Below are 20,726 nucleotides of genomic sequence, written 5' to 3' on the forward strand. Positions count from 1 at the left end.
TTTGGAATTCCAAATGACTTTTGGCTGTGTGCTCTTCAAAAAATGTAGGCCCAAGGCCTGAGCATTATTATGTGTACACCCTTTTACTTGTATTACTTATTGTATCGTACAGTGGCCCTTTGAATTTGGGATTACTGCTTCTATTTTACGGGTGAGAAAACTGAAGCCACAGGGGCTCAAATCTTGGACAGTCTATGGCCAGCAAGTGCTAGGGCTGGAATCATCAAGAAGGTTTTTGGACTATAAGCCTTGTGCTCTTTCTGTTGTACTAAAGGCTGGAGTCAATAGGGAGTGAGCTATCAGTGGGTCATTTGTGCAAATAGAGAATCACTGAATGTGATTTCTTTTCTTTGCTCTTTTCCTTTGGCCTAAAAAACTGATCTCTTAGATCTCTCTTAGTTTTTTTTTTTTACTCATAAGTTTAAGGCATAGATCTCTCTTAGATTTTTTTTTAAAGATGTTATTTATTTATTTGACAGAGAGAGACACAGTGAGAGAGGGAACACAAGCAGGGGGAGCAGGAGAGGGAGAAGCAGGCTTCCCGCTGAGCAGGGAGCCCGATGCGGGGCTCGATCCCAGGACCCTGGGATCATGACCTGAGCCAAAGGCAGATGTGTAATGACTGAGCCACCCAGGCGCCCCCAAAAATATATATATATATATTTTTAAGAGCAGTTATGTTCACAGCCAAAGTAGCTCTTAGTTTTTTAATGGAGGAAAATTATTTTCTATTTTGGATCAGCAAATTCATCCCACAGGCAGAGATAGAAGAGGATATTTTACTTGCTTTGTGCCACTGCCCCCCCCACTCCCATAATGTCCAGGATATTAGTTTCTCCTCTCAGGTAACTCTTGATGATCAGAATTCCATGAGAAACTTCCATAATGCTGCACATGTTCAAGCTGAAAACCCCAAAGGTATAAGACAAAAGTCACCATAAGCAAGATTTTAAAACTATCATTTGAACATATGACAAAAGATTAACTTTTAAAATATATAAATACATATATGAACAAAAAGGTAAACCAATAGAAATATGAGCAAAGAATACAATGGGTAGCTTATAGTAGAGCATATACAAATGGTCAGAAAAATATATGAAAAGATACTCAGTTTTACTCATTAGTAAAGAAAGGTAACAGAAACCATGACATATCTATGGGTGTGGCAAAAATTTAAAAAGGAGCGATAATGTTGGTAAAGTCGTCAGGAAACAATCACACACACTATTGTAACTTGGTGAGATTGTTTTGGAAGGCAACTTTAGACTATTTATAAAAATTGAACATACATACGTGTCCCTTTGACTTAGCAATTCCTCTCCTATAGCTCATATAAGGATGCAAAGATACACATACATAAATATATGCATGGAAATATATATACCATATATGTACTGTGTATATATATGTATGGAAAGAGATATATGCTATGCATGCATGCATGTATTTGTGTTTATGATATTTGTATTTTTATATATACAGATATATGTTTATACACATATATAAAGATACATGTCCCTTTAACTCAGCATTTCCACTCAATAACTCATACCAGTATGAAAAGTATATATCTATTTATGTGCATATATACACACACTCATATGTAATATTGAAGATATACAGACACACATATATACACATGCACATATAAGTTTGGAAAGATTTTACACAGACACACATATGCACACACACTTTGTGTGCATGGGTGTGTGAGAGAGAGATATATTCTTTTTTTTTGAGAGAGAGAGATATTCTTTTTTTTTTTTTTTTAAAGATTTTATTTATTTATTTGAGAGAGAGAGCACATGAGAGGGGGGAGGGTCAGAGGGAGAAGCAGACTCCCTGCTGAGCAGGGAGCCCGATGCGGGACTCGATCCTGGGACTCCAGGATCATGACCTGAGCCGAAGGCAGTCGCTTAACCAACTGAGCCACCCAGGCGCCCGAGAGAGAGAGATATTCTTAACCCTTGAAGTTTCCCTCCTATAAATTTCTGCAGATAGTTCATGTAAGAATGCAAAAAAGATTCTTTATAGCATCATATATAGTAGCAAAAAAAAAGCAAGAAAGGAAAAAGGAGATAATTTATGTGTTTGCCAATAGATTTCTTTTTTAAACTGGGTTTCATCCATAAAATATAAAATTATACAGCCATAAAAAAATGAAGTGCATCTATCTGTCCTGCTAATGGAAGTTGTCTAAGATCTATTACTAATCAAAGAAAACAAATAGTTGTGGGATAGTATGATCCCATTTATGTTTTCCAAATATGTGTACTGTGGGAGAGGTGTTTACAATTATATGTACCTATATTTCTGGAAGGTTAATTAAAAAAATTTAAAAATAGTGGTTACCTCTGGGTAGTGAGAATGGGGAGGGGTAGTGAGGTTTTAGGAGATTTTTACTTAATTTTGTTTATTTTTTGTACTGCTTGAAAGTTTACCGTGAACAAAAATTTTAAAGTAACCACCACAGACATCTCAAATGTAGAGATGCTAATTCTGTAGACCTGATGGTCAGTAAATATAAATTTTAGAACATCTCTCTCTGTAGGTGATTCTAATGTGGAGCCAAGATTGAGAACCATGTCCCTATCTGTTGGTCTCCAATGACTGGCGGGGACAGCACTATCTTTTTAAAGATATAATAAATACCTGAGGTGAATGTAAAATGAAATGTCATTTAATTTTTCTCTAGAGAGAGGATGACATTACATTTTTTGTTTGTTTGTTTATGGTGATATTTAAGCAGATCAAAAGGCTCCTGCAATCCTGGATAGATTTGTATGTGATAACTCTATCAAAGGCAGTCCAGAAATTAGAGTAGTAGAAGACGACCGACTATTTCAGGGAAGGTTAGTGTTTAAAACTCTAGGTGGCATGTTGGGAGGAGATACAGGGGACTACAGACATTTCTCCTGTGCCCTAGGAGAGGTGGTAGAACCCAGCAACTCAGACCCACACAGGTATTGGAACTCTAATGCTTGGGGCTTCTGAGTGGGAAAGGGATTAACAGGTGTTTGGGGTTCCTTTGTAAACTTCCACTATAATGTAGATGGTTGTGAGTCAGCATGTCACCTTCACCTATCTCTCAGGGTTTTTCCCCCACCCCCGGCAAAATCTTTCAGACTTCAAATTAGTGAATCAGAGTTGGATTCTCAGTTTTGATGTACATGCTGATTTATATTAGTGTGCTTGGTATGTAATCCATGCTAGTTACATATTATTTCATTAGTAGCACTTGTTTCAAAGCAAATTTGTGGCAAAATTAATAAAGAAATTATAAATATATAAATATATAAAATTTAAATATTTAAATTAAATTAAAATTTAATTAAAACTTAAAAATTTAGTAAATATATATAAATACTTAAATTTGTATATATTTATAATTATATATTATACATTATACATATTATACAGTTATATAATTAAATATAAATGATAAATATAAATGACTTACAAAAGTTACCATTTCTAAAAGTAAAGTAATTCTTTTCCTTATGCAAGGAATGATATTAAAATCTTCTGAGTGGGGGAGTCAAGAGGCAAGAAAGGAGCCATCCTATTTGTCGTAGCTGAACTTGAGAAAAGTTTTATAGAAAACCAAGGCAGTAGGGAATGAGCAGATTCTGATTATTTTAGGCCTGGGAACATTTCGCAAATCCCATCAGTATGTAGACCATATAAGTTTGTTTTGATTTGATTTGATTAATTCTGTTGAATTACTGACCTTGCACAAAACACCACCAAGCTGTTCCTCCTTGTATTCCTTTTGTTGCTTTCATCTCCTTCTCTGCCCTCCTGAATAGCGACAGGTACACATTTAGGTGATACAGAAGTCTTCCCTAACCAGCTGGTTTCTACTATCCCCCAGGCAAAATTTAAGGACCTAAAGTTTCAAGGAATCCAATAGAAACAAACCAGAAAGTACAGACCCCTAGAAATGGGTCTGTAAGATCCATGACTGCTGTTTACCGAGTTACTTACCTTTGAATGACTATATATTTTAGCATTTTCTCACCTTCGCACTTTGTTCTTTCTGATATCCCCAACCTTCTCTCTCTCTCTCTGTCTCTCTCTCTCCCTCCCTCCCTCTTTTTAAGTAAGCTCTACAACCCAGCGTGGGGCTTGAACTCACCACCCCAAGATCAAGACTCAGAAATCAAGAATCACATGCTCTACCAACTGAGCCAGCTAGGTGCCCCAGCCCAACCTTTTCTCTTGGTTCTAACTCCTAAACCAACCCATTCTAGGTCAGAATCCCTTGTTATGTGCTCATTTTAAAACCACTTTTTCTTTCAGAACACTTACATTAGTTTGCAATGCCTATTTCAGCATTACTTTATAAATCTATTTGGTCTACTTGCTTATCTCACTTTAAGAAACTAATTCCTCTAGTGGCTTTGAGTGGCATTAAGAGAAATGCAAAAAGCAACAGGGAAAATGAGGTAAAACAAAATGAAAAAGACCTGAACATTTAAACTATTAATTTGGAAAGCATCTTTTCTGCTCCTAGTTCTCGCAAATTTGTCTCGCAAATTTGTCTGTAATTTTTCAACTAACTGGTGGAGGTGGTGCTTAATAAAGATTTTTTTCCCTCCCAAGGCTCCAGAATTTTAAAATATGTCTTTCCTCTCTATTCTTCTATGTATCTTTCCTTGACTCTTAGTATGGCACAATTATTACTAATAAAATGTAAGACCCCACTACATTCATATATGCCACAAATTCATAAAGGGGTAAAGCTTTAGTGATGGTAGGGAGCTTTGGAGTTATCTAGTCTAATTCCCACCTTTTATAGATGAGGGGAATGAGGCTAATCAAAGTCACAGGACTCAGGTCATGTAGTTGGAGAACCAGTACTGGGACCCAGGTCTTCCATTTTTCCAATCAGGTCCTAACTTCTCTTTCCTTCCTTCCCTCTTTCCTTCCTTCCTTTCCTTTCCTTCCCTGGCATTATAAATAGGACAGGAGAAGATCATGGAAAGTATTGTGACACAACTATTGTTGCTCCTTCAAATAATTTTTAAACTTAAAATTGTATTTTCTTATTTTCTTACATATGTTCTATCATCTATCATCTCTATGTTCATATCTATTTGTAGCTTAGTTAACTGAACACTGTGAAATTATACCAAGCCCCAAATTATTCAAGTTTTCATAGAATGACTCAATAGGTTGTTAATAATAAAAACTTAGGATGTCAGGGGCACCTGGGTGGCTCAGTCATTAAGCGTCTGCCTTCGGCTCGGGTCATGATCCCAGGGTCCTGGGATCGAGCCCCACGTCGGGCTCCCTGCTCAGCGGGAAGCCTGCTTCTCCCTCTCCCACTCCCCCTGCTTGTGATCCCTCTCTCGCTACGTCTCTGTCAAATAAATAAATAAAATCTTAAAAGAAAAAAGAAAACTTAGGATGTCAGAATTAGGTTGTAATTAGCTGCTAACATATACATGAAAGCAGATCTCTTTTATTTTATTTTTAAATTTTTATTTATTTCTTTAATCTCTGCACCCAATGTGGGGCTTGAACTCATGACCCCAAGATCAAGAGTCAGATGCTCTATCTACCAACTGAGCCAGTCAGGCGCCCCAGACCTCTTCTATTTTAAGTGACACTGACTTTTGCATTTTCTACATAAGGCAGTCCACAGAAGTGCTTCTTCAGATGACTTCTATCATTTTTCCAGATCACCGATTCTACTTGCTCTTCTTCTGGTAGAATCTTGAACTGTGTCTTGAACATTGGAAGAATTATACCCTCTTATAAAAAATAATCAACTAATATTTCTCTATCTTGTTCTCATCTGGGAAATGATACCTATCTCTCCAGTTTACGTATTAAATGAATATATTTTAATGTATGCCTGGCACAAGTTATGTGTCAATAAGTGCTTACATATTTTTTCCAATAAGAAATGCTCTGATTCTCAACTAACTTTCCCCAGTAATGTATTCATTTGGGTATAAGGAATTGATGGGGAAGTAAAGATTTTTTAATTCAATTTAAAGAAACCTCTTCTTTTGGTCTCTCAAATTAGTTTTTTTTCTGTTTCTCTCACTCTCTTTCTCACACACACCCCATAAATCTTTTCCTAGTATGTGTAGCAGTTTTTTTTTTTTTTTTTATAAATTGTTGTCGGTATCATTTATCAATAATTATTATAAAGAGTGAGAGAAGTGAACCTCTTTGAGTCTTTAACATTTCTCAGGAGTTAGTGGTAAATCCATGATCATACATTTTTAAACCAAAATATCTACATCTTTGAGTCCAATCTATTGTTTTTTCTTTATTAAAGCATTGAAGTATCAGTTGTTCCAATGCTGTAAGGAATCAAGCAACACTGGACATTAAATCCCAAAGCAGTACACCTTTAGTTTGCTCAGCAGATATGAAGACATTCCACGAGCCATCATCATATATTTTAAACAGTTTTATACTCAATTTACTCTTTCAGTAACCCTTTGGGAAATACCCCAAAATAATTTACTGGGCAAGTGCCTCAGTTTTCTAAAAGATATTTGGAATATTTCATAGTTTGACCCCCTGAGACACTCTAGTAAAGGAAACGGTCAGAAAATTTAACAAAGAAATAAATAGGTTAAGGATGAATGGGTCTAAGCTTTAGCACTGTGACAGAGCTTCATTTAAAAGCTGTATTTCTTCCTCACCGAGGAGCACGAGTTACTTTGTTATTTAAAGCCTCCCCAGTAAGAGTGTTACTGAAGAACAACTCAAAGTACAAAATATCACAAAATCTTTTCATCTGCGGGGGGGGGGTGGGGTTCTTTATCCTATCGTATATAGATGAAGCAAGTCCTTACAGTTAATCGCGACAGTTGCTCTCCCTACAATCCACCACGTCATCCTGCGCGCTGACTTCTGGAACTCCCCAAGAATCTCCCCTCGACTGAATAACAAACAGCAAGCACCTGCCCCTCTCCGGGAGCTGTTCTGTGTCGTCTTGACCCAGGGATCGTAGAACCTGTGGGCAAATTCAAGGTGGCTCTCGCATCCTCCTTTCCCGTCACTATCCGGTGGAACTGGGCGCAAGTTCCCAGGGCTTCGCAGGTGACTTGGGTGGCAACACACAGCCTATAAAGCCTTGGGCACCTGCTGATGCCCTCTACTGTCGAACTCGTCTTTGGCATCGTTGTCGTCTCCTCAGTCTTCAGAGGTTTCCTTCTAGCCCCCGGCGCCTCAAACCCAGCATAGGGGCTGCCGATATGCTCCTTCAAGGTCAGAGGGCAAACGTGCCATCTGCCTCCTGCTCAAATGCCAACCATCGCCGCCTCCCACTGTGCCGCCAGCGTCTTTCCAGTGAAGTTTGGCAGACACCTGGGGTCGTTAGGGACTTTATAGGCCGCTTTTTGCCAGAAAACCCTGAAAGGAAACGACACCCGGGAGCTTCACGTTCAGCTCCTAAATCTCTCTGGAAATCCATTTGCACCACCTCTGCGTTTGGCTGCACCGTGAGTGTGAGGGCGGGATCCAGGGGAAAAGAAGAAAGAAAAAAAAATGTATTCATTCATGGTCCGCTTCTCCTCCCCCACGGTGAGTCAAGTCTCCTGGAAGGCTTTCAGGCTTTCCGCCGCTCCACATTTGTAGCCTCCCTTGAACTAAGTTGGGGCTGGGGAACAGGGGAGAAAAGAAGTGTCGTTGTGGGCGGCTGGGGGTACCTGCCATCAGTCTCCTGCAGCTGCGCGCAGGTACCCGGCGACAGCGCGGTGGCCCCGCTCCTCAGCCAGGTCCACGGGCAGGCGGCCCCAGGCATCGCGCACGTCCAGCCGCGCGCCGGCTCGGTGCAGCAGCACGAGCGTGTCCAGGAAGCCCTCCCGGGCCGCGTCGTGCACAGGTCGGGTGAGGGTGGTAGGGTCGGCGCAGTTGGGCTCCGCGCCGTGGCACAGCAGCAGCTCGGCCACGCGGGTGCTGCCCATCATCATGACCTGCCGGAGAGAGCAGAGTGGTCAGGGCGGCGGTGGTCAGGGCAGCAAGATGCAGGCCTGGGCCGGGACAGGTAGAACCGTTTCAAAGAAATACCTATTCATGAAGTATCCACCTAACGCAGGGGAGCTTACAAGTCTCAGGAGTCTGGTTATGCTTCGTTTGCTGATGCAATCCCAACACCCTCCCCCCTCTCCCCTGTTATAACTCTACTCAGTCCTAATTGGGTTGCATTTTATTCTCCAAACATGCGGAGACAAGAAAGAGCTGATAATAAAGCTCTAATAGTCGTTGTGCGAAAAAGAAAATTTTGATTTCTGTTGGAACATGGGAATCTATTTTGTTAAATGATTTATGGGCAGAGTTACGTCGAAAAGCTTTTAAAGTCTTAGATTATTTCCCTTGACGCCTCTCCCACCTCAGCCATAATCCGGATCTAAAAATATTTACTAGGCAGTCAGCTGATATTTTTAAGAGAGAAATGCTTTAGAGGACAAATAATGTTTTATTTTTTATTTTTTTAAGAGTTTATTTATTTGACAGAGAGAGACAGCCAGAGAGGGAACAAAAGCAGGGGGAGTGGGAGAGGGAGAAGCAGGCTTCCTGCGGAGCAGGGAGCCCGATTTGGAGCTCAATCCCAGAACTCCGGGACCATGACCTGAGCTGAAGGCGGATGCTTAATGATTGAGCCACCCAGGCGCCCCAGAAATAATGTTTTAAGTTGTTTAGTTTTCCTCTTATATCCCCTGTGGGAGGCTTTTACATTTCATTGTCATATATGTTTGCGCTCATGAACTGAATATAGTCTGACAGTTTGAGCCAAAATTGGAGATAGAGGGGAAAAAGTAATGTCACGTCTAGCCTTATAAGATGATGAAAACAAGTTATTTTTTTAACAAGTGATTTACCATTTTTAATATTTTAAGTTTACATTATAGGTAAGGGATAAAGTTTAAAGGGTAATATATTTAATGTAACATAAACACTATATTTACATTGTACAGGATTTTATAATGTAACAGGATTTTATAATGTTAGATAGTAAATAATTTGCTATGTAAAAAAGAGCTCGGATGTTAGTCAAATCAGAGCAATACATAATTTAGAAAAAAGATGTTTTGGAGCTGTAAGCCTGTAGTGTCCACTTGTGTACATGTACATTATACAAGCATTTACTTTCTTATTTTAACAATAAAACAGTTTTTGATAACTAAATATCCAAAACGGAGTTCTTTATTCTTGTGAGTTTATGTATTTTAAAATGTACCATGTAATTGAAAGACAGTACTTTTTGTTTCATGAATATTAGAAACATCCATTTCCTCCCTTAAAAACCATGATATGTTATCATTTCCACTAGTGATGTATGTCAGATATTTCATATATAGAGGGAAAAAAAAAGTGGTTCTTAGTATCTCCGAAAATGATGAATTAAAACTACAATTAAAATCTCTTTTAAAATTATTAATATCATTTGAAGTCTTTAATAACTACAATATTTTTGTTGCTTTAAACTATCCCTCATTTCTTTTTCTTTTCTTTTTTTAAAGATTTTATCCCCTTATTTGAGAGCGCACGCATGGTGCGTGCACACACACAAGCAGGGGAGGCAGGAGAGGCAGAGGGAGAGGAAGAAGCAGACTCCCCGCTGAGCAGGGAGCTGGAGGCAGGGCTTGATCTCAGGACCCTAAGATCATGATCCCAGGGGAAGGCAGATGCTTAATCGACTGAGCCACCCAGGCGCCCCAAGCTATCCCTCACTTCTTGTAACACTTTTCTAAGAATGCAAAAGGAATGAACATATATTTCTTTAAAAATCTACACAATTAATAAGATTCCTTAATAACAGCTTGGTTCTAGAACGTGACACTGAGATGAATACTAACCATTATAGTCAACAATAAAGCACAAAACATTACCTTGGATTTTAAAGGAATTAAAAAAAATCAGTACTAATTAAAGGGATTCATAAACATACTGAATAAAGGATTTTAACAATGAAGAGGGGAATTATTTATGTAGACCCTCTGCCATTTAAAAAGGACCTAAAAATTGCTGCAAGCATGCTTTTGTAATCTAATCACTGTATAATTAAACAAAAATCTATGGAAGCATATTTTTTCTTATGTAACACTCAAGAGACACTGATAACATAAAAGGAATTAAGTTCTGTGGTCAAGGAATCCTGGCTTATCTCTTTGTATTCAGTTTGCCTCTATGAGAAAAGAATAAGAGAATTTCATATTGCAGCCTAGAAGTGCACGGTAATTTTTTTCATGCACTATGATTCTGCATGATTCCTCAAATCTAATCCAGATTGTGTAATTTTGTCATTTAATTATCTCTATCAATGAAAGTTGATCGATATTTATTGAAAGACAGACAAAAATTTTCCTCCCCAAATAACCCTCCTTCTCCCCCCAATTGAATTTATCCCTTGCATCTGTGATCACAAGACGGGAGAGGGAATATTGACATTTTTTCCACTACTAAAAAGAAAACCAAACTGAAGTAGTGGTTTTTTTCAATCCCTTTCTTTAGGATCCTTGGTGGGGGAGAACCTGCTTTACACCTGGGCTCCACACCTCAAGGAAGAGAGACACAGGTACGTTGGTGAAGATCTCGGTCCCAGCCGCGTCCCACGGAGGCCGCTCCCCTTTGTTCATGCGCCCCCTGCCGGCGAGGCCCCAGGGCCCCAGCTACCTGGATCGGCCGCCTCCCGAAGCGGTTGACTCCGTTGGGATCCGCACCGGTTTCCAGGAGCTGCCGCACGGTCTCCACTTGCCCCTGCGCCGAGGCGTTGGCCAGGCCCGCGTCGTCGCCACCACCACCGAGCATGCCCTTGTCCTCCTCGCGCATTTCGCAGGCCGCAGACGCAGACTGACCGGGATAATCCACCGCTGGCCGTGAGCGTCGCCACACTCCCTTGTTCCCCACCTCGCCTAGGCGCCGTCTCCCCTCCGTGGGAAAGTTCAGGTCAGCTTCAGCCCTCTTTCGCCGTCCTTCTGTCGCCTTGGAGGTCCTTGCAATGCCGTGCCACTCGTGGTTAAACCGGGCTTTTCCCGGCTCACTCCCGGGAAAAAGCGCCTCGCGTGGCCGCAGCCGAGCGCAGGGCGCCTCCGGCCGCCGAGCGCGGGCGCGTCGCAGCGTTCCCACTGCGAAGCCTCGCTCCGGCTAGATGGAGAGCCGGCTGGGAATGAATCCGTTTCACGCTGGGCGGCCGGGCAGGGCATTCCCCACCCCCTTAGGCTCCGCCCTCTGTCCGGCCGGCCGGCGCTGGCACTTCCCACTCCGCTGGCCGGGAGGCCTGGCCCGCAGATGACGTTACAGCCGACGAGGTAGGGGCGGGCGAGGGGGAAGCCAGCCCGGACTGTGCTGGGACGCATGCGCCAGACACCGGGCGTGCGGAGCTTGCTGTCCTGCTGGCCCAGTGTCCTGCAAGGCCTTAGCTAAGGTTTTGGAAAAGTTGAATTAATGCAGTCAGCTCCTAATCCCCTCCCTCCAGCAGGCGGAGCAGAGGATTTCTATTCCTTCAGCCCCCGTGCCAGCTGGTTTCACTCTGGAGACGTTAGTCGTTCCTTGTGCAATTGAACGACTGGCTAAGAGGCATTCAAAATAACTTCGTCTCCCCTAAGATTTCTGAAAGTGACATTTTTGCACCTGTCATGCAGGTTAAATTCATCCCCAGGGAGTACTTGAACTTCACTAGCTTCACATCTTGCATCAACCTTAGCAATTTTCTTTTGGGTGTGTCTTCTTAGTTGAATTAGTCAAAAATCAGTCACAGTGAAAAATCCTGAGAATCCTGTTTTGAATGTGTTTTTTATTCTTTTCATCTTTAAATAATGGATACACACACACACACACACACACACACACACAACTCCAAAAAACAAACCTAGTTTGGGAATGACAATGGCAACCTGGTACATGTGAGACTTTTAAAAAATATAAATATGTATTTTAAGAATCTGAGATTCCAGTTTCATGATATTTGAATAGTATTATTTTTGTTTGCACTCTTACCTATTTAAACCCACTTCGCAAGTATTTGATTTTTATTTATCATGAGTAATAAAGGAAATTTATGCAGTAATAATGAAGCATAATAAAACAGGGGTGTGGTGCTGGGCCTGTCATTAAACAGGCTGAACCTGTCATTAAATCCTCTTCTGAAGATTTAAAGGCCAATTGCCTTTCTTCCCAATCTTCCTAGGTGTTTGAATTAACATATGTATTGCTTTAAAGATTTAAAAAATTGCAGCTGATGTTCGATTAAAATAGGAAGAGAACCACAAGTTATGTATCTGTTCTCTGAAAGCTTTGGTGAGGAACTACATTAGACTGAGCTTCTTCTAACACGGAACAGTTCTTATTTACAAGTTAATTTTGGTTCAGAGTGCAGAGGAAGAGTGCCTAAGGAAGGGCAATTGCTTGCTTACTCATAAATGGGAGTTTGTTTCACATGTTTCTTTTTTTAAAAAAAATTTAAAGATTTTATTGATTTATTTGACAGAGAGAGACACAGCGAGAGAGGGAACACAAGCAGGGGGAGTGGGAGAGAGAGAAACAGGCTTCCCGCTGAGCAGGGAGCCTGAATGCGCGCTCGATCCCAGGACCCTGGGATCTCGACCTGAGGCAAAGGCAGACGCTTAATGACTGAGCCACCCAGGCGCCCCTCACGTGTTTCTTCTAGCATACCTTAGCTTGGGCTCCCCCTCCCCAATCCATTGAAGAATAAGGAAGAGTTCTTCAAAGACAGGGGAGCCCATAGAAGTGGTGGTTAGGGATGAAGATCTACTGACTGAGACAGAGTTGAAATCCACCTGGATAGGGAAGGGGAGGAGGCAGCATTGATAATCTTACCCCATCTCATTTCTTAGTTTTCAGCTTCTTAATTTCTCTATCTTTCCCTCTTATTTGAACCTCCACTCTTATCTGAAAAAGAAAAGTCCTTTTATTTGTTGATGGTGGCTCCATTTCTTGGTCTGGCCAGAGGAATAGAAGTCTACTTCTGGTTGAAAAGCATAGATGAGCTGTTTTTGACCAGTCTTTGGAGCTAGTCCCCACCCATGGTGTACTGGAGATTACAGGTGTATAGGCAGAATGGGAGAAGGAAGAGGAAATAGAGACAGTGGGAAGCCAGAGTTTTGAAATGGATGGCATTGTTTCTTTGGCAGTCACTCTGAGGGGCTGAGTCATCAGACTGATAGTGGTGGATGTGGTGGCAAATGGACTCAGTCCAGAGTATCTTCAACAGAAAGCCTAGCTACCCTGAAATTTAGTGCACAGCCAAATGTAAAAAGGCAGGTTGCCTTTTAAAGGAGTGTTGTTGGGGTCTTTCTTCTAACGGATCCAGTAATTAAATTAGTTCAACAAAATTTAGCTCAGTATGTCCTATATTCCAGGAGTCCACAATTGAGTAAGATATGGGTGCTAGCTTTTAAGAAAGTCTCCCTGGTGGCACTCAAAACTAATAAATAGAGAGTTTCAATTTAATGCAATAACTTTACTGAGGATGTATCTATAGGATATTTTGGGAGTAAGAAGAGGGGAACTTAAATCAAGATGGAGATGCAGAGGAGTTACCAGATGAAGAGTCTCTAAAGAATGCATCAGAAAATATTTCCTGTGTTCTAGATTTGAGCTTTGGATTTCTCTGAAACTTAACAAAAAGGTCAGAAAAAGATAGCATGAGCCAATTTTTGAGCCACCTTCTTAAGTGGTAAGCATGGCCAAAGTGTCTGAAAAAATGAAAACTATTTGGAGTTGATAAGGAGATGGAAGAAAATTGTTTTTAGTTGAAGGGGACATAGACAAAGAGTGGTAAGATAGAGAAAAAGCCAATTAGCCGAATGTCTGAGAATCTTCCACGAGGCAGATATGTGAGCTTCACTCAGTAAGTTGACTGGGAAAGAATTTTGGGCGGGGGAAATGTTGCTAGCGGTACGCGCGATTACTAGCACCACGGACAGCGCCTTCCTAGGAAGCGCATCTAGGTGGTCCTAACCCACTCCAGACTGAGAATTCCTGAGAAAGCTTCACACTTGATATTCCAAACCCCTTTTCTCCCCTGAAATTCAAAGAATCACATGGAAACTCGATGGACTAATTTACAAAACATCTTTACAACGGACTGCTTAATCTGATTTCCAAATATTACTGGATTATCTAATATTCTCTATGTAAAGAACATGAAATCGTCTCTATATTTAAAAGAAGAGAGGAGAAATATACTTAATGTCTACCCTGTTCCAAGTGATTTACAAGTATTTCATTTAACTCTCATAAAACTCCAATGCAAAATGTATCAGTTTCTCAATTTTACAGACAAGACAAAAGGATCAAAGAAATTAAGTAACTTGCATACTAGTTAAGCATTGTTGGAGGTAGGGTCTAACCTGTGTGTCTTCAGAGCCTCTACCCCTAACACTACATAGTGTTTTTAGCAGCTGTCATGGTAGGCTTCACTGGAAAAAAAAGTGCAATGAACTGGCTTATAATTATTTTCCAGCCTACATTGTGTTTTCCAGATGGTTCACCTCACAGCACACCCTTAATAGACTTCAAAGATGACATTTCACATGTAATACAATAGCACATTTGTCTTGGACAATAGGGTGAGATAATGAAACATTTTACCTCTCCCTGAAACCCAGCTGTCTCTAGGATGAAACACAACCTATTGTTAATGCTTTAAACACATTTAAGAGATGAAGTGGATGGGAACATAGCGGGCAGCTGAAACTTAGAATTGTCACAGCTATGCCATTTAATAGGGTGGATAATTTATAAGTGAGAAAAGGGAGAAAGTAAATGGTAAATTGGCATAGAATTTTGGAGGTAAATAGAAGGGAATGAGTAGAGGGGTGGCTGGGTGGCTCAGTCAGTTAAGTGTCTGCCTTTGGCTCAGGTCATTATTCCAGGGTCCTGGGATTGAGCCCCATGTCGGGCTCCTTGCTCAGCAGGGAGCCTGCTTCTCCCTCTGCCTGCCATTCCCTCTGTTCGTGCTCTCCCTCCCTCCCTCTCTTTCTCTCTCTCTGACAAACAAACAAATAAATCTTAAAAAAAAAAAAAAAAAAGAAGGGAATGAGTAGAATCGGTTTCAATATTACAAATAATGCAAATTTCCAATGAAAATGTTCATATTCTAGTTGGTGAAACTATATATGAACTCACTATCAAAGTGTGAATACAAATCAATTTGTATTTGTATGACCCACCTCCCATCAGGAGACTTGATTCTCTCCATTTCATCAGTTGAGATTTATGCTTCAGGATTCATAGTATATCTCTTTCTATATTCCCATATTTATTTCTTCCCTTTTTTTAAAAGAAGATTTTGTTTATTTATTTGAGAGAGAGAGAGAGTGCACAGCAGGGGGGAGGGGCAGAGGGAGAGGGAGAAGCAGACTCCCTGTTCAGCAGGGAGTCCCAGGGAGGGCTTGATCCCAGGATCCCAAGATCACGACCTGAGCTGAAGGCAGATGCTCAACCAACTGAGCCACCCAGGCGCCCCTCCCATATTTATTTAAGTTTAATTGAACAGTGGACATTTTAGCATCTATATTAGTTTTCCAAGGCTGCCATAAAACAATACTATAGACTAGTTGGCTTAAACAATAGAAATTTATTTTCTCAGCTTGGTTTCTCCTGAGGTCTCTCTCCTAGGTTTGCAGATGGTCACATTCCTGCTGCTTCTTCTCATATTCATCCTGTGTGCATGTAAGTCCCTGGTAATCTCTTTTGTGTGTTCAAATTCCCTCTTCTCATAAGGACACTAGTCAGATTGGATTAGGACCCACTCCAACAGCCTCATTTTAACTTAATCACTTCTCTACATGCCCTATCTTCAAATACAGTCACATTCTGAGATACTGACGGTCAAAGATTTAACATATGAATTTTGGGGGGACACAATTCAGTCTATAATGGAGTCTTTCCCAATTTCTACACATATCATTTTTATTAATTTGTTTATTTGAATAAGGGTGAAAATAATGTCAACACATTGAAATTTGTTGATATTGATACCAGTCTCTTGTGTCTCTTTTATATTTTATTTATTTATTTTTTAAATATTTTATTTTTAAGTAATCTGTACACCCAATGTGGGGCTCAAACTCACAACCGTGAGATCCAGAGTCACTTGCTCTACTGACTGAGCCAGCCAGGCACCCCAATTTGTGTCTCTTCTAATCTATAGATTCCTTTCTTTCTTCTTCCTTTTTTTCTTCCTTTCTTTCTTTCTTTCCTTCCTTCCTTCTTTCTTTCTTTCTTTCTTTCTTTCTTTCTTTCTTTCTTTCTTTCTTTCTTTCTTTCTTTCTTTCTTTCTTTCTTTCTTCTTTCTTTCTTTCTTTCTTTCTTTCTTTCTTTCTTTCTTTCTTTCTTTCTTTTTTTCTTTCTTTCTCTTTTCAATTTATTTGTTGCAGGAATGGGATTGTTAGTTCTGGAGTTTTCTGAAGTCTGAGCTTCGCAGAATGCTTCTTCATGATGACAGTTAACATTTTTCTCTGTCACCTGTATTTCTTGTAATTTATTATTTAGATCTAGAGTCTGGATGTGATTCAAGTTTGATATTTTGGCAAAAATACTTTATAAGTACTATAAACTTCTACCAAAAGGCACATAATCTGGTTGCTTCTCCATGATTATAGCAGCCATTGATAATTATTTCTTAAATCTATTATTTCCTTAGTCATGTCACATGTCCATGTCACAAAATGGTGGCATTCTAATTCTACCGTCCCTGCTTCATTTAATAGCTGAAATACTTCTATAAAGAGAAAGCTTCCTTTGCTATCTACTTGTTTGCCCTCAGGTATATATAAGAAAGGCAGGGGAAGTATTCTATTTTCAAATTTATTTATAGGTTTTAAAACTAATGATTTGAGCTTCCAGCATCTTTCAGAGGTGACTAATGATTTTTGAATTATTGTAAACTTGTGGATTTGAACATAATTGATGTGTTTTCATCCACTATAATTATCATTCCTATTGATTCTCAAGGCCTGTCTTTGGCCAGTGAGAGCCTCTGCAAGTTGGTTCCTGAGACTTTTAATGTGACTCCAGTAGTCTTTGACAGAATCCTTGATTTTTGGTATGGCAACGTATTCCAGTTTTATCTTATACTTTTCATGTACTATATATAGAATCAACCATTTCTCCAAGGAGCATTGATTCTTTTTAGTGGAGAATGGTATTTAAAAAGTGCATCGTCAGTGCTGAGGACTTTATTGCCACCCAGCAGGCCATGATATTTCAAGGCCCTTATGTTTACATGTAAAACATAAATTTAGCTTCTTTGCTCAGAATATTTACACATATTTTCACTTACATGAATGTCCAGGGGGTTGTTGAAAATTCAATGGTGTGAGTCTTTGGGCCTATCTTTGAGCCCAGAGGGCCCCCAAGTCATTGTTACAACAAAAAATGCCACCAAAAAATATCCAAAATACCCCATAGGGTGGCTCCCTTAGAAAAATCACTGATTTCAATGACACATGGATAGAAGGAGATGAGATCAAAGGGATGATTTCATTATAAAATAAAAAATCTTCTGCTTTATGATTTGTCTACCTCCCTTCCACACACCCCCAACTGAATCCAGACTTTGTGTGTGCTAGGGAAGTTTGAACTTCTTCAGGTGTACTCATGGAAGTATACTGCACTCAGTTCAGGCATAAAATCATTTATTTCTTCATTTTATCAAATTTTATCTTCCCATTGAAGCTTGTTCTTGAATAAAGTTTTCCTTTATTGTTAAATCATGGCAGAGACCCCACTTAAAAACATTAGGCCAATCTTGGCTTGTGTACCTTATAATACTAGTAATGTACAGTTCTTGTTTGCCAGAAATTTCATGATGAAAGAGCCTTCTCAAGTTGAAGAGAACTCAGTAGGCCATCACATGCCGAGGGGGAGAGCATCAGTATCCAAACATTACCTGCTACTGAAGTGACTTTATGCTAAAGTTAGACATGTTGAATAACACAGTGATATAGGAGTCAGTAATTATTTCTGAAACTAAGTTGTGTGTATCCAGACTTCTCTCTCTCTTATCTTGGAGGTCTGGCATTAATATTAGGATCAAGTGCATCTCACAACTGTTACTCTTGTAAATTGAATATTGAGAGGGGGAGTGAGAGGTTGAGTTAGTGGAAAACATTGTCTCAAAGTAGAGAGAGACTCTGTGAGCTTAATTTCTTGAAAATATGCTGAGGGGAACCTGGGTGGCTCAATCGGTTTGGCGTCTGCCTTTTGCTCAGGTCATGATCTGGGGTCCTGGGATCCAGCCCTGTGTGGGACTCCCTGCTCAGCAGGGAGTCGGCTTCTCCCTCTCCCTTTGCCCCTCCCCTCTGCTCATGCTCTTTCTCAAATAAATAAAATCTTAAAAAAAGAAAATATGCTGAAAAGAGCAACAAATTGAGAATTTTACTTCATCTTAATTTTCTTGTGAAGATTGTTATTTAGCATAAGTTACACATTTAATTTGCTTTTTTCCCCTCACAAATGTGTTACTTCTGAACTATGTTGAGTAATCTTTTTTTTTTAAGATTTATTTATTTATTTGAGAGAGAGAGAGCCCACGTGCGTGTGCTCGTGAGCGGGGGTGGGAGGGGCAGAGGGAGAGGGAAAAAGAGAATCCTCAAGAAGACTCCCCTCTGAGAACAGAGCCAGACATGGGGCTCAATCCCAGGACCCCAAGATCATGACCTGAACTGAAATCAAGAGTCAGCTGCTCAACCAACTGAGCCACCCAGGCACCCCTATGTTGAATACTCTTTCATTAGAGATAATTGATACATTTCTGATAAAGTGTATTTTCTTTCCAGGGCTCTTGCATAAAACCCATCCTAAAAAATGTAGTGATTTTTTGAAACTTTTTTTAATTTTAGGAAGCTTCTTTGTTAAGAAAAAAAAGGCATGCGCGCGCACGCACACACACACACACACACACACCTATACACATATCTCAGCAGAATCAATTGGCTTGAAGATCTGGTAATCTGATATGCTGTGGATCCAGTCCTGCAGTCAAGCTTTCATCTTTATGAGTCATTGTGAATTGGAACCTGAATTTTTTTCTCATCTGAAATTGTTGCTTTTGTGTAGATCCAATCACACAGCACAGACCCAATCAAAAATTAACTTCTGCATGGCCCAAGAAACAGCATAATCAGATGTTAAGATCCTTGGAAGAGGAATGTTATCTCTATTTCCATTCACTCCTCAATCTTCCGTAATCTGGCTTTCACACAGAATTAGTAACCAATTTCACACAAAATCAAGTAACTAATTGCCAAGGTAACCAATGGCTTTCTTCTTGCTAGATCCAGTAATCTCAGCCTTCATCTCTTGCAGTTTCTTCTGTGCAGCTTTGGATCCTGATGAACCCCTTTTTCTTGCTGTTCTTAACTTTCTTGCTTCTGATGAAGCTGTTCTCTCATATATTACTGATCACATATGTCATGTATGTGATGTAAATAATACCAACACGTTTACATCTTTCTAAAAATATATTCTTAATCTACATTTAGTTCATCCATGTTTTTAGTAACAATGCTAAAATAAAATCTTGAATTATTAGCTAGTAAAATATTTACTTATCCATTAAAAATTGGATATTGAATCTCTCGTAAGTATCAGATACTATTTGCTAGGTACAAATGATGAGCGAGTCAGAAACTATTAATTACAAAAGATGGTAACTTCCATGAAATAAAAGCCCTGGATGCTATTTGAATGCATAATGAAAGTCTGGTGGTCAAAGAGATGGAGGGTGTTGAGATCTGCAGAATTACATTGGTATTAACTAATCAAAGGTGTGGGTCAGTAGTTGCAAGGAGGAACATTCCAGGTTGAAGGAATTGCATGTGGCAACCTCTGGGGTGGGACAAAGCATGCGCATATTGAAGGAACTGTGGTTGGAGCACAGGGATGGAGGAGGAGAATATGGCTGGCTATAGTTGGAGACATAAGCACTGCAAAATCCTGTAGGGCTGTATAGGCCATCTGAAGCCTTTTTATCTTTATCTTACAAAAAGAAGCCCGGGGCACCTGGGTGACTCAGTCAGTTAAGTGGCCAACTCTTGATTTCAGTTCAGGTCATGATCTCAGGGTCCTGGGATAGAGTCCCTCGTCTGGCTCTGTGCTCAGTGGGGAGTGCTTGAGGATTCTCTCTCTTCCTCTCCCTCTGCCCTTCCCCCACTGGCACGTGTGCCAGTTCTCTCTCTCTCTCTCACTCAAATAAATAGATCTTAAAAAAAAAGAGAGAAGCCATTTATGGGTTTGAGCAGATAAGCGATATGATCAGATTTTTAGTTAAATTTAAAAAATCACTTTCCATGCACTTTGGAGAATGGTTTGGAGGAGAAGCTAGAATGGATACTGGTGGACCAGTAGTTCAAAGGATAGATTATGGTAGTTTGGACTAAAGTGTTTGCACCTAAGATGGAAAGAAGGAGAAACCTTTAAGATATATTTAAGAAATAATTTCAACAGTTTAGCAATAAACTTGAGATAACAGATGAGGCAGAAGGTGTTAGGCAGGTTTGTACAACTGGAGAGGTTGGTAATTATGGTCACCAAAATAGGGAACACTGGATGAGAATGCAGTTTGAGGTGAAGATGATGGGTTCAGGATCAGAGAGCTTGAAATTGAGACATGGTGATATATCCAGATGGAAATATTTATTGTTAGAAAGATGGGTCTATAGCTCAGAGAGGAGTGCATATTCCTAATATGGACTAATTTATACTAATAAATGAAGAAATGAAAA

General features: G+C 40.0%; 1 protein-coding gene and 1 long non-coding RNA gene across 6 annotated transcripts in view; one reads left to right on the forward strand and one right to left on the reverse strand.

The window, feature by feature from the left end:
* LOC144380006 (uncharacterized) overlaps positions 1 to 20,726 on the forward strand; it is a 247,033-nt gene that overhangs the window by 2,890 nt on the left and 223,417 nt on the right. For both annotated transcript variants that reach the window (XR_013443663.1, XR_013443664.1), the window contains exon 3: positions 10,486 to 10,549. This is a non-coding gene — a long non-coding RNA (uncharacterized LOC144380006). The remainder of the gene's footprint in view (positions 1 to 10,485; positions 10,550 to 20,726) is intronic.
* LOC118529722 (cyclin-dependent kinase 4 inhibitor B) lies at positions 679 to 11,205 on the reverse strand. 4 transcript variants are annotated; one of them, XR_013443661.1, is made up of 4 exons: positions 10,648 to 11,205; positions 6,825 to 7,946; positions 3,734 to 3,804; positions 679 to 903 (listed from the first exon to the last, which is right to left on the reverse strand). XR_013443661.1 is itself a non-coding variant. In XM_036082664.2 (2 exons), the coding sequence occupies exons 1-2, from the start codon at positions 10,801 to 10,803 to the stop codon at positions 7,686 to 7,688; spliced, it is 417 nt and encodes a 138-aa protein (XP_035938557.1). In that variant the 5' UTR covers positions 10,804 to 11,205; the 3' UTR covers positions 6,264 to 7,685. The 4 variants fall into 4 exon arrangements, 2 of the variants coding, with proteins under 2 accessions (XP_035938557.1, XP_035938560.1); XR_013443662.1 differs by lacking the exon at positions 3,734 to 3,804; XM_036082664.2 differs by lacking the exons at positions 679 to 903; positions 3,734 to 3,804 and having other exon boundaries at positions 6,264 to 7,946.

The sequence above is a fragment of the Halichoerus grypus genome, chromosome 14 (assembly GCF_964656455.1).
Source record: "Halichoerus grypus chromosome 14, mHalGry1.hap1.1, whole genome shotgun sequence".
Taxonomy (NCBI): Eukaryota; Metazoa; Chordata; class Mammalia; order Carnivora; family Phocidae; genus Halichoerus; species Halichoerus grypus.

Bases quoted from the DNA above. Each gene is read 5' to 3' on its own strand.
- LOC118529722 (XM_036082664.2), bottom strand. From the start codon at position 10,803: ATGCGCGAGGAGGACAAGGGCATGCTCGGTGGTGGTGGCGACGACGCG. The intron at 7,947-10,647 runs GTAGCTGGGGCC...TCTCTCCGGCAG, and splicing joins TCGGGAGGCGGCCGATCCAG to GTCATGATGATGGGCAGCAC.